The following is a 14558-nucleotide window of genomic DNA, read 5'->3' as shown; positions in this document are numbered from 1 at the left end:
TTTGAACCATCTTTCACCTCTTAGGGTTTGGGTAGATTATGTGTGCTGAGAAACTTTGTAGATCAATCTACAAAGTTGAAAGAGTCTAAGAAACTCTTTATTCCCCCCGCCCCCATTGTATAGGACTTTTATGCTGTCAAATATAGGTATTTCTGCTTTATTAAAACTCCTTATGCCGAGGCCCATATATAACATTTATATTAATTATAAATTGATATTGTGGCAAGATTCACCATGTTAATTGCAGACTCCCAATAGGTCTTTGAAAATAATTGGTTTACAAAATTTGATTTACATAGGGTTTCATACAGTACAAAATGGGGAATGTTTCTGTATAATACCAACAGATGAACCTTAGAGTATGCCTTGGACATTTCTTTTTGTAGTTTCTCCAGAATTTGTTCTTTATTCCGCTTCTCATGTCTACATTTTTTTTTTCTTCAAAATTTGCAGGCATCATGACCGGAAGATGTGTATAATAGGACTGAGTATCCTTCTGGAATTGCAAAATCGACCTCCTGCAGTAGATGCTGTGGTGGGACAGATTGTTCCCTCAATTCTTTTCCTTTTCCTTGGCCTAAAGCAGGTCTGTGCTACTAGACAACTGGTAAACCGGGAAGATCGTTCAAAAGCAGAGAAAGCTGATATGGAAGAAAATGGTAAAGTCTTCTAATTGAAATGAATGTTGCAATTGATTTTGATTTGTGTATGCACTTTATTTGAATACTATTCTATATGGAGACATTAAACAGATTTACATTCTTCGGTCTGCTGCACATATAACAAATATTTTGGGCTTGGTTGACTTGCTATTAATTGTATCATGTGATATAAATTTAGATTTGTGCACCTTCTGACACCTAATGTACTCAGTGATTTTTTTTTATGGAGCCTAATAGATATTGTTACACTTTAGGAAACACATTTATAACAATCAAATGGTCTTGACTAAAAGTTAGCAATCTAGTATCTAATGTTCTTGTTTGTGCTAACAGCCTCATCAAGACAGCAGCCATGAGTTAAATGAATCATTAGATTAAGAGCTGAAGTGTTAATACCACAGATTAGTAGAGAGTGCCTTTTTTTTTCTTTTTTGTAACGGTTCTTAGGTGACTCATTATCAACATTATATTTGAGAGATATATTGTGATTTAAATATAAATTAAGGGAAAGTACCTGAATGAAGTGGATTTACTTAATTGAGAATCAGAGTAAGATTGTTAGAGTTGAATATTAGACCTTTGTTTTGTTTAATGATGAGATTGCAGAGCTACTTGCTAGAGAGTAGGAAGTAGCATTCTCCAATTCCAGGTGGAGTTTTTCCTCTCCTGGTTAAAAACAGAGACCTCATTAGCTGAGAAAGTTCAGAACTCTTCCTGGTACACATACAGCTCTATTTTTGATGCTAAATTCTGTGATTTTAGGATGTATAGATTTAAAACACTTTTAACTGGCATCATTCCAGTTTGTTCATATACCAGGGATTATAAACTACCCTTTCTCCACTCCCCCGCACAAAATACACCTTCTAATTTGTTTTTCTAAAATCTATGTAGGTCTTTTGAAGAAATGCTTCTTTATTAGAAGTGTTGCATGTGTGAGTTTTGTTTTGTTTTTAGCTAACTATGTGTCAGCAGTTGTAGAATTCTTTTATTTTTTCAGGTGTGTTATCTCTAATTTCTTGTTTTGGTAACTCTTTATTGGCTTATACTATATGGCTTGAGGGAAAATTTTCTAGTAATATCCCAGACTTTCTTGTATTTCCTACTAAAGTATGGAATGATTAACTCATGGAGGTATTTCTCAGTCTTTTTTATTAATAGTTATAATTTGCCATGCATTTTTTTGTGTATTTGGTCCAAACTATGGTTAAGTGCCTTATTCCTAAATCTACCTGCTTCAGTATGATGTGTATAATAGAACTAGTTTTAGGTTAATATTACCTGGTTTGGGTTTACTCCAGGATTTCTCTCTTATCTTGATTTTTGTGCTGCCTTCCTGTTCCAGTATTTCAGTTACAATCTAACTGCTAGGAACAGATTGATACTGAAAATAGATGCAGAATCCATGGTGATACATAATATAGTTCAAGTTTTTAACTTTTCAAGCCACATGTAGCTAACTATTTTTCTTTACATTTTTGCTATTTCTTTTTATTATAAATTATCAAATTATATATTTGTGGAGCACGAAGTGATGTTATGATTTGTGAATATAATGTGGAATGATTAAATCAAACTAATATATCCATCACCTTAAATACCCTTTTTAATGGTGGGAACATTTGAAATTTACAATCTTGCCAATTTTGAAATGTACGATATACTATTAACTCTATTCACCATGCTGTACAATAGATACCAAAAACAAAACAAAACAAAACAAAAACCTAATTCTTCCTGTCTGAGACTTTGTACCCTTTTACTAACATTCCCTCATTCCCACCACCTCCAGCCTCTGGTAGCCACCATTCTACTTTCTACTTCTCTGAGTTTGATTGTTTTAGATTCTATGTATAAGTGAGAACAGGCAGTATGTGTCTTTCTGTGCCTGGCTTATTTTGCTTATTATAATGTCCAGGTTCATCCATGTTGTTGGAAATGACAGAATTACCTTTTTTTTTTTTTTTTTTTTTGAGACGGAGTCTTGCTCTGTCACCCAGGCTGGAGTGCAGTGGCTGGATCTCAGCTCACTGCAAGCTCCGCCCCCCGGGTTTACGCCATTCTCCTGCCTCAGCCTCCCAAGTAGCTGGGACTACAGGCGCCCGCCACCTCTCCCGGATAGTTTTTTTTTTTTGTATTTTTTTAATAGAGACGGGGTTTCACCATATTAGCGAGGATGGTCTCGATCTCCTGACCTTGTGATCCACCCGTCTCGGCCTCCCAAAGTGCTGGGATTACAGGCTTGAGCCACCGCGCCCAGCCCAGAATTACCTTTTTAAAAGCTGAATAGTGTTTCATTTTAAAGAATCCACATTTTCTTTATTCATCTGTTGTTGACTTAGGTTGATTCTGTAACTTGGCTATTGTGAATAATGCTGATAATGCTGCAGTGAACACAGGGCTGCTGACATCTGTTCTACATACTGATTTCAAATATTTTAAATATATACCCTGAAGTGGGATGGCTGGATCTGTATTTTTACTGTTTCTACTAGCAGAAATGATCTCATTTGGGCATTTCTAAGCAGTTTATAATCAACTCAGTTAATTAAGGGGACTGAATTCTCAATAGGAAGCCATTGTTTAAAACACATGCACAGATTGTACAGTCACTTTTGTTTTAAACAGAGGTAATTTTGAAATCTGCAATTGAATAATATTCTTGTATTAGTGAACGTGCATAGCCTAATAGTAGTAATGTTCATCTGGATAACAGGTTTAGGGAACTTGTTTTCAGTGAGGAGGATAAGGACATTCTCAACTTAGCAAACTCTACAGTAAAGATAAAGTTTATTTATTTTATTTTTTATTTTTATTTTTTTATTCTCCTCTTTACACCAGAGATAAGATTTATTTTTATTAAAATTTTGTGGAAGATTTTTTTCCTTTCCAGAGTGTAGTTTTATAGTCTTTGGTTTTTGTCGTGAAATTTTATATTTTGTCCATATGTGTTTTGATTCTTTTAAAATAATTAATGGGTTCACAGAGGAGATTTCAAGTGATGAAGAGGAGACGAATGTAACTGCTCAAGCGATGCAATCAAATAATGGAAGAGGCGAAGATGAGGAGGAGGAAGACGATGATTGGGATGAAGAAGTATTGGAAGAAACCGCGCTTGAGGGGTTCAGTACTCCACTTGACCTTGACAATAGTGTGGATGAATATCAGTTTTTTACACAAGCTCTGATAAGTATGTCTTTATTCGCCACATCTTCTGATTTTTTTTTTTCTAAACTTTCTTTGTTTCTTCCTGTTTTGATATCTGCCCAAGATTGGTCTAGATTCTTTGAAAAAATTTTGTGTTTATTCCTTATGATAGAAATCCCCAAACAAACATATATGAAATGATAGAAACTAAAATAATGAACACCTATCCCCCAATCCTAGCAACTTTCATCATTGAGAAGTAGCAGGGTAAGCCTGTAGGTTATCCTTGCAAAAATAATATATGGAGTATCTGTGTATATTGTTCATCCTTTAGGCATAAATGGGCAAACATTTTTATAGCAAAGAATGAAGTGCTTCAGGCATGTGTTGCTTAAAAATTGTAGCTAACAACCTATTAGTTATTCACAATCTGTAGAATGCAATTGCTAGCATAAGTCACTTTTTACTATGTAAGTAATTTGCCAATTTTTTACAACAAAGGACAGTTTAATTACAGTTACAGGACTCATAAATGATTGGGGGGAGAAAATATTTGCCACATATGCATAATAGGCATAATGTACACAGTGTACAGAGACCATCCTCAAATGCGTAAGACCGGTAACCTAGTAGAAAAATGGAAATGGAAAATTTACAGAATAAAAACAAGCCAATGAGGCTATTTAGAAAATTATTAATCAAATAAATTATTTTAAATCTCATTAATATAGATTATTTGTTTTATGGTTACATAGTATTTCCGTAGTTATATTGTAATTTAGTTCCACTGTGGGACATTTAAGATTGTTTCCAATGTTTTTACCATTATGAAGGTTATTAAAATGAACATCCTTATGTGTAAATGTTGTTACTAATAAGGCAATATTAGTAACAATTTTGTAGTGTTGCTACAAATAACATTAATGAAGAAAAAACTGCCTAGATGTGTTTATTGAAATTCACAGGAATTGGAGGCAGAGAGCACAGGAAACTATATTCCAAAGCATGGCAAATATAACAGCATAAACGTGGAGATGGAAATATGGAAGGTGTGCCCTAGTGTAGTTCCAGACATGGGTGTGTCATAATCACCAAGAAAGCTTTTAGGTCTTGAGTAGGATCTCAGGAGATGTATTTTTAAAGATGCTTCTCAAGTGACAAGCAGCTTTAAACCAGCATGTAGCGGCCACTGCTTAAATACTGAAGGAATAAAGTTGGACTGGGTTATAGTGGCCTTGAATTCTGGACTGAGGTGGTCCATCCCGTTGCCCATTGGAGTAGTGTTGAAAGTTGTGTTCTGAGGCGGTGACCTTGTAGATGTGGTAATTCACTTCAGGGGAGTTATCCAGTGATGGATTATATGCAGAAAAAACTGGAAAGGACTAGATGTGGGAGCCAAATGTTAGGAGATCACTTTATTAATTTAGATGTATAGAGACCTGGAATGGGGAGGGTGACATTTGATGGAAAGCAGCATATAGATGAAAGACAGTAAGAAAGAAGCAGAGCTTTGGGTGTGGAGAGGGCATGCTCAGAGATGTTAAAGATGGACAGTAGTTGACTGGGAGACTAATAGAACTGGTGAGATAAATGGAGAGAGAGAAGGTTTGGGAGGAAATTGTTACATTTGGTTTTAGTTGTGTTGAGTTTGAGATGAGCTATTCAAATGGAACAGTCCAGGAGGCTTAGGGGAAGGTTTTTGCTAGAGGTACAGATTTGAGTCCTTGGGGTGGTAGCAATGTTGAAGCAGGTAATATGAAAATTCCAGAGGAAAATGGTAATGAGTGAGTATAGGTGTTCTGGATTTTAGAGAACATCCATAGAAGACAGCAAAGGAGACAGAGAACTAGGCAGACTAGAGATTTGCAATATTGTTACCTTCCTTTGATATCCCACATAGCTGGGTCCGAAGTGGGTACTCAGAAATAATCCTTTGTTGGCATAAGTTTCATTACCTTGTGTGTGTTGTAGTACTGTACTCTTTGTTACTGTCTGGGATAATTTCTTTGTAATTTGATCATGTTACTACTACTTGTTCTCTAAATTAATAGTCACTGTACCCTCCTGTCTTTTCCTTCCCAATTGCAACAGCTGTGCAGAGTCGAGATGCTGCCTGGTACCAGCTTCTGATGGCACCACTCAGCGAGGATCAGAGGACGGCACTGCAGGAGGTGTACACACTGGCAGAGCACCGACGGACGGTGGCAGGTCAGCCAGAGTAACCTCCAGAGTGGAGTGCATGTGTCACAGTGCCAACAGTCAGCCTTATTTGATGAGCCAGGTGGCACCTAAACACTGTTTTTAAAATTGTTAGAGACTCACCCTTGAAGATAAGAAGGAATTGTCATTATTGTATGATTGTTTTAATCACTCATGATGTTTTAACTTTGCAAAAACCTGCACGTTAATATGTATCTCCTAGTGGTGTTCTCATTCACATTCATATCGTATGTTGGAAGTAAAGGTACAAAGTAAGGGTTGGGATAAGTCTTGCTGAGGGAAACTTAATCAGCTGAATCACTCCCCTAAACATTTCAGCCGTGGGCCAAAGGCACTTGATGAATTCTTCCTAGGAGCTTGTATTCCTGCAAATGGAATGCCCTCCATTTCTCATTGTTGGGCTTTATTTGACATTGTTTCTTGTTGTTAATTTTCAGTTTTTAAGCTGGAGGAATTATTTTGTGTTGATTATTATAGTTACTTGTAGATTGTCGTTGGAAACGATTTTGTAGTTACAAAAAAATTTTAGTAGGAAACATTGCAAACTAGACATCTAGAGTTTAGAATGCTGGTTCTTCTGCATGGACTTAGATCTTCAGTTCTGTGCAGATTCTCAATCAGCCCTCCTGATATGAGAAATCTGGGCCCCCTTTCAGCAGTAGAGACAGTGAAGTAGAATCCAACGCTGAGATAGATGTGTTTTGTTTTTACTCGTTTTTTTGCAGATATTCCAATAATAGTGAACATACCACCTTATTGACATGGGTGTGTTATTCTTAGTTCTTCTTTGGCAGAATAACTAACACTACGAGTCACATTCTTTCACAGTTCTAAGCATATAAACAATCTGGCTCCTTTGAGTCATCTCCAACTTTGTCACCTTAAGCATTCTTTTTTTTTTTTTTCTTCTCCCCTTTTCTTTTGAAAAATGCTAGAAGCAAAGAAGAAGATTGAACAACAGGGAGGCTTCACCTTTGAAAACAAAGGAGTCCTCTCCGCATTTAACTTTGGGACTGTGCCCAGCAACAACTGAAGGAAAGAACATCAGCTGACCGATTGTCATCACTGCATTTTATTTCACAAAAGGAGTGTGAGGGTCAAGGGGATGAAATGAGGGGGCTGCTTTCAGGGCCTTCCTGCTGTACCCGCTACCATCTGGCATTAGGCAGCACTTTTATCTACTCTTTCCCCTTTGACCTTTGTCACCCTGAAATATATATTTTAAACAGCTACTGTAAGTATGAAATGAAAGAAAAACAATCATTGAACTGAAAAGGACAAACCATGTGTTCCAAAGGCTGAATGCCCAAGGTCGTTTTAGAGGATTGGATCGACTTGCACGTCTCAGGTTTTTGCCATGCAGAATCAATGGATTTATGCGGATAACAGTGCCTTCTGTTGTACATGAATTATCAGAAAAAAATTTTTGGAGTGCATTGCAATTTTTTTTAAAGCATAAAACATTTCTAGATACAACATAAACCTTGGTTATATGTCGACTATTCTGCGTTTTACTCTGTGAATTTATTGTTAGGCAGTTACTGCAAGTCACTCTGGTTTCAAAATCTTCACTGCTCCCTCTGCTCACCCTGCTGCTGGGGGCCTTTTTTCAGGGGTTGTATTATAAAATATGCACTGGCTCTGGTTTTTCATAAGATGTTTTGTGGCTTTTTAAAGAAGTGTCTTACTCCCTCTTCTCTCATTTTTTTCTGCCTTGAAAAGGGGTGGTATTTCTTTTGGGGTCAACAAATACGCATAACAATTTCACTCCTAACCTTCTAAGTTCAGGACTCAATCTCTTGGCAGCAAGTGGCAGGGGCTCTTTAGTCACTGGAGTTAGCAGTAAGTCGGAGTATATTCTGAATAATGTAATTATGCAATTAATTGATAATCATACCTAAAGCACATTGAACTTCTAAGAGAAAGGTGCTACATAAGCACACTGTCTTTCTGGATGGGGACTTGTATTTTAAATAACTTATCATTCCAGCTGTGTTGGACCAGGGTCCAAAGCATTTTATAATGATACATTTTTTTTTTTAATCTTGGAAAAAGACCCAAACAAATCTAACTTCTTGCTTTCTCACATCTTTGAATTTTCTCCTACCTGATTTGTTTGTGTCTTTATTATAGCTCAGTTTGACTTCTCAAAATTTTCAACGGTTGGGGTGGCTGCACTCTTAGGTGGCCTATAGGAAATATTACAGATGGAGATTACAGTGTTTTTCTGACCTGGTTCAAGACCAGAACATGGATCATAGGGTTTTTCATTCAACAAAATGAAAATGTTACCTTCAGAACTTAACATATTACTAGATGTGATACAGATTTTCCTTTCTGTGAAATTGAAAATTCACAAAAATTCACAGCTTAAATTTCCCATCAGTGACTGGAGGAATTTTTTTTCAGGTGCTTCCTGTATTACCATCCCTCATGCATATTAACTCTTTAGAATTTTAGGTTAAGTAATCTCTATAGAAGTAGCCTGGAAAACCATGAGTTTTGGAGTTCTGTGACCCCCTGCTTTCCTCTGCCCCTCCCTTCCCAAGGCATTGAAGCTGAATGTGCCAACTGGCATTAGAAGCGAAAGATGGCATTGGGAGAAATTTTAGAGAGCTTTCAAACTCTTTATTCTCATGTTCCACATGGTCTAATTTTAACATAAATAGTATGCCTTCACACTGGATTGTAAAAGGCATGTGATTTTTGAGATTTTATTTTGTGATGTATTGTCTTCTGCAGTATTAAAGGGAAAGAGGTATTAATGTGCATCACCCTATCTTGTTTTTGAAGCCAGGGTAGTTGTATGATTTTGTTACCAGCAGTGCTAACCTGAATGTGACCTGGTTACCTTGGAAATGCAGGAACTTATATGAATGTACTATAAAATAAAATGCAGACTGATTCCCAGGATTCTGAACTCTTCTGTGTGAAATGTTTTCTGAAATGTGGAGGTGCTTTAAGCAGTTGATAATAACCCATCAATATGTTTTCCTGACATCTGGGGACCTGAAGCACAGTGGACTGTAGGTCTGGGAGGGTAACCAGGGCTTATCAGGAACAGCTAATACATGGAGAGAAGTAGGGAGTGAGAGCCCATCTCATGAACTAGGAGGTCTGCACAAGGGTGTCAGAGCTCTGGAAAGGGACAGAGCGTTCAACCACAGCAGGACCTGGAAGGAAAGGAAGGTATCACTAAAATGGTGCAATTTTCTGATGGGTCTACTACCAAATTATTACTGGTCAAAACTGGACTGGTAATACGGTCATGTGTCAATAATGGATATGTTCTTATAAATGCTTCATGGGCGTTTTGTTATTGTGTGAACATCCTAGAGTCTACTTACACAAACCTAGATGGTGTAGCTTACTACACACCTAGGCTATATGGGATAGCCTATTGTTCCTTGACTACAAACCTGTACAGCATGTACTGTACTATACTGAATACTATAGGCAATTGTAACACAATGGTAAGTAATTATGTATCTAAACACAAAAGGTACACTAGAAATGTGATATAAAAGATAAAAATGTATGAATGGAGTTTGCAGGACTGAAAGCTGCTTTGAGTGGTGAGTGAACATGAATGTTTAGGACATTGTTGCACACTACTGTAGACTTTATAAAACTGTACACTTAGGCTACACTAAATTTATAAAACAATTTTCTTCAGTAATCTTAGCTTACTGTAACTTTTTGTGAACTTTTAACTTTTTAGCTCTTGTAATAACAATTAGCTTAAATCACATTGTACAGCTGTACAAAAACATTTTCCTTTTTAATATCCTTGTTCTATGAGCTTTTGTCTATTTTTAAAATGTGTTTACTTTTTTAACTTCGTTAGCGACTAAGACACAGACACATTAGTGTAGGCCTACACAGAGTCAGGATCACCGATATCCCTGTCTTCCACTTCCACATCTTGTCCCACTGGAAGGACTTCAGGGGCAATAACATGTATGGAGTGGTCATCTCCTATGTAGCAATGCCTCCTTCTGGAACACCTACTGAAGGACCTGCCAGAGGCTGTTTCACAGTTAACTTTTTTAATAAGTAGGAGTATGCACTGAAATAACAAGTATAGTAAGTACTAGGTGATAGGAATTCTCCAGCTCCATTCACTTATGGGTCCACTGTCATTTATTGTAGTCCATTATTGACTGAAGGGTCATGGAGTACATACTTGCATGATGATAAGACCCATTACATTGTTAATCAGTGAAAATTCCTAAGAAAAGTTATTTTAAATTGTCATTAAGTAATATAATGAATTATAGTACAGTTTGCTGTTTAGCAAGGGAGACTGAATAATCCAGGCATAAAAGGGAAACTTGGCCATGTCTTAGGACCATGTATGTGCATGTGTGTGTATGCATGAATGTTTCATGCATTAAAAATTATTCCAATTGAGCCTTAAATAGCAATCTTTTCTGTCCCACCTTACTCTCTCCATTGAAACTGCCGTACAAATGCTGCCTGGGTGGGTTGGGAACTTTCTAGGCAGTCTGCTAGCAAGAAAGGCTGCAAAATCAATAAGTAAAGAGATGGCTTATACTCTGTAGTTAGACTATGTTTGAGGAAGAAGCACAAAGGACAACTATGGCTGATCCTGTAGCCAAGAGAGGTGTGTAGGTGACAGAAGGCATGTGTCTGGGTAGTCTGAGAGTCCAGGCCGGACAGCAGTGCAGCTGGAGGAAGGAAAGGGCTGTCTTGTGAAGAAGAGGGAGTGCAAACCCAAACATCAAGGAGGAAGAGAAGGGGATGCATATGCTCCCTGCCGGACACATGGGAAGAAGCTCATCTTGGAGGTCATCCAACTTGAAAAATTTTCACAAGTAGATGGATGCCCCTCAAGAGCTGGAAATTGGAGACTTTCTTTAGGCTATGGAATATGCAGGGGCTGAGAGCCACTCGAGCAGAAGTGACCTTATGGAGACTTTCCCCACTGGACCTCCCTACTTATGAAGGGAAAACCTGGGGAGAAACAAACTACACAGTAGGGCCTCACAGGTACCTGTCCACTGTGGCCCAGTGTCCCAAAACATCACTCTTAAGTTTAGAGTGACCCACCATTCCTACTGCCTAGTGAGTGTGGGCAGTACCCTCAGTTTCTCTTCCTTGCCAGTCATTTCTCTCCTGAGAACTGCCAGCAGCTGGACCCTCATCCCTCCTGATTTCCATACAGTTTATTTCCATACAGTTTGACATACAGCATGCCAATGAACTATAATTCCTTCACATGTGGGTAATCCCTGCCATCGGAATGAGCTCTTTCCTCTTTTTCCACACCACTGGTATATGTTTTGTTTGGCCTTGAATTGCTCACACCATTGATTATAGACTTGAGGGCAGAGATTGTGCTTTATGTGGTATTAATATTTTGTAGACATGTTTTGTTGTCTTTCTAATGCCCTGCATCTGGTGACTAAGCGTGGTCAATAGAATGAACACATGAACAAATGGATAATTGACATTCTGCCAATGAGTTTGGATCTTAGAGGCATCTCGGAGGCCACAAATAAGATCTTGGAGATAGGTTCCTGTGGAGAAAACAAGTGTGCAACAGCAGCTGGATGGTGAAGTAGATGTATGCTGCTGTAAGGGAGCTGTTGTCTGTGGGTCACTGTGCCCCTGCTTTCTGTTCCTAAATCCAGTGCATAGTTTCTATGTGCAGCAGGATTCCAGGTAGGTTATTTTTTTCAGACCTCTCTTTCTGTAGTCTGCATGGCAAAGCACCTTCTTCTAACTCCAGCTGTTCTTTTCCTTTCCTTTCCCCTTATGGCCTCATTCTTCTTTATTTAATTTTTAATCTTGTTCATCTTCACCCCACTTCCTCACTCCCCAGACCCAAACACTTAAATCTTCAAATATTAGCTCTTACATCTGCTCTTCTGTCCCACAGCACCATTCTTAACCTATTCACACAATAGAATGATTTATTCAAAATGCAAAATATTGATTGTATCAAAAACCTGATTAAGATCCCTTAATGGCTTTAGGATAAAGAGAAAATCCTTAACATGGGTCATAATGCACTAAGTTTATTTTACTTTATTTTTAGAGACAGGGTCTCACTTTGTTGCCCAGGCTGGAATACAGTGGTGTGATCACAGTTCACTGCAGCTTGATCTCATGGGGTCAAGTGATTCTACATTAGCTTCCTAAGTAGCTGGGAGTACAGGCAAGCACCACCATGCCTGGCTATTTTTTAAATTTTTTGTAGACACAGGGACTCAATATGTTCCCCAGGCTTGTCTCAAACTTCTGGCCTTGAACTGTCTTTCCACCTTGGCCTCCCAAAGAGCTGGGATTGGAAGTGTGAGCCAGGGCACCCGGCCACCCTAAGTAATTTGGCCCTTCCTCAGCTATCTCATTGTGTGCAACTTCTTGGAAAGTACGCTCCAGTTGCCTTTTTTCACTGCCTCTATTTCACTGGTTTCTTCTTCCATTTGGTTCCTGGGCTTTTCTTTGATTGAAGGTTTTAAGTTACTGATTCAGTCTCCTTATTTGTTATTGATCTGTTCAGGCTTTCTATTTCTTCTTGATTCAATCTTGGTAGCTTGTATGTTTCTAGGAATTTATTCATTTCTTCTAGGTTGTCCAGTGTGTTGACATATAATTGTTCATTTTAGTTCCTTTTAAAAATTTATATGGCATTGGTTATATCTCCTACTTCTGATTTTATTTTATTTTTTCCCAGTTAAGGGTTTGTTGATTTTGATTATCTTTTCAAAAAAACAAACTTCAGTTTGTCGATTTTTCTTTTGCTTTCTGGTTCTTCATTTATTTCTGCTCTAATCTTTATCATTTCCTTCTTTCTGCTAGTTTTGGGCTCTTTTTCTAGTTCCTTGAAGTATAATGTTAAGTTGTTGGAGATCTTTTTTAATGTAGACATTTATCACTATAAACTTCCATTTTAGCACTGCTTTTGCCGCCTCCCATAAGTTTTGGCATGCATTGTGTTTTTGTTTGTCTCACGATAGCTTCTAATTTTTAAAATTTCCTCTTTGACCCAATGGTTGAATATATTGTTTAATTTCCATGTATTTGTGAATTTTTCCATTTTTCTTTTATTGATTTCCAGCTTCATTTCTTTGTAGTCAAAAAAGATAATTGAAATTATTTCAGTCGTCTTAAATTTGTTAGAACTTGTTTCGTGACCTTGCATGTAATCTATCTTGGAGAATGTTTCATGTGCAGTTAAGAGGAATGTATATTCTGCTGCTATTAGGTAGAAGGTTCTGTACATGTCTGTTAGGTCCATTTGGCCTATGGTGTTATTCAAAATAATTGTTATGTCTTCCTGTTGAATTGACCCTTTTATCATTATGTAATGACCTTCTTTGTCTCTTGTGACAGTTTTTGACTTAAAGTCTTTTTGTCTAATATAAGAAAAGCTGCTTATGCTCTGTTTTGGTGACCATTTGCATGACATATCTTGTTTCATCCCTTCACTTTCAGCCTCTGTATGTCCTTAAATCTAAAGTGAGTATTTTGTAGACATCCTGTAATTAGATCTTGCTTTTTAATCCATTCAGCTACTCTATATCTTTGATTGGTGAATTACATTTAAAGAAATGATTGATTGGTAAAAACTTACTACTGCCATTTTTGTTCATTGGTTTCTGTTTTGTGGTTCTTTTGTTCCTCTCTTCTCCTCTTGCTGTCTTTGTGATTTGATTATTTTTTATGGTCATATATTCTGATTCTGTTCTCTTTTTTGTATCTGCTGAAGATTTTTCTTTGTATTTACTGTGAAGCTTGCATAACCCTCCTTAGAATTGTACCAGTCTATTTTGAGCTGATAACTTCAATCACATACAAAAACTACACTTTTACTCTCCCATTCCCCACTTTGTTATTGATGTCAGAATTCACTTTTTATATTGTGTATCCATTAACCAATATTTTGTGGTTATATTCTTAATACTTTTGTCTTTTATGCTAGGGTTAAAAGTGATTTATGCACCACCATTACAATATTACATTATTCTGTATTTGTCTATGTATTTACCCTTAGCAGTGAGATTTATATTTTCACATGCTTTTGTGTTGCTATTTAGCAAGAAGCTAATTTTTTTTTTTACTAATACAAATTATGTACTTTTTTCAAAATAAGGAATTTGTTGTGTGTATGTATTACACACAGTTTTTCAAACCAGATAACCCAATGTTGGCCAATCCCAGTAATCAAAACTATAAATTTACTTTCATAATTTTTAGCTCCCCGCAGCTGCTGCTGTCAGACAACCCTCAGCTGGGTGGTTTCAGGGTTGGTAGCATTTTCAAATAAAACGAGGTATTTAATATCAATAGGTACCAGCAAGAAGTGTTTATTTCTTCATGAGGGTGTTGTCTATTTTGGGGGAACAAGACCAATTTTCATTTTGCTAGTTAAATGGGTTGCATTTAAAACCTTTGCTGTGGTTTCATATTTCCAATGAGTGAGGTTTTAGCCTCTTTACATTTGGTACTCCAAGTACCATTAATGGGGTCGTGGCTGGGCAGTATAGTCAAGTGATTCTC

General features: G+C 37.2%; 1 protein-coding gene across 1 annotated transcript in view; it reads left to right on the top strand.

Annotated features, from left to right (window-relative positions):
- The window catches only part of IPO8 (importin 8), a 67892-nt gene extending 58943 nt beyond the window's left edge, over positions 1–8949 (top strand). The window contains 4 exon segments of the mRNA XM_010358640.2: positions 454–659; positions 3649–3852; positions 5901–6017; positions 6965–8949. Of these exon segments, the coding sequence (XP_010356942.1) occupies positions 454–659; positions 3649–3852; positions 5901–6017; positions 6965–7062 (625 nt within the window). The 3' untranslated portion in view covers positions 7063–8949.
- Positions 8950–14558: the final 5609 nt, after the last annotated feature.

This window comes from Rhinopithecus roxellana, chromosome 10 (genome assembly GCF_007565055.1).
Source record: "Rhinopithecus roxellana isolate Shanxi Qingling chromosome 10, ASM756505v1, whole genome shotgun sequence".
Classification (NCBI taxonomy): domain Eukaryota; kingdom Metazoa; phylum Chordata; class Mammalia; order Primates; family Cercopithecidae; genus Rhinopithecus; species Rhinopithecus roxellana.
The sequence above is the reverse complement of the archived record's forward strand: the minus strand, read 5'-3'. Positions and strand labels throughout refer to the sequence as shown.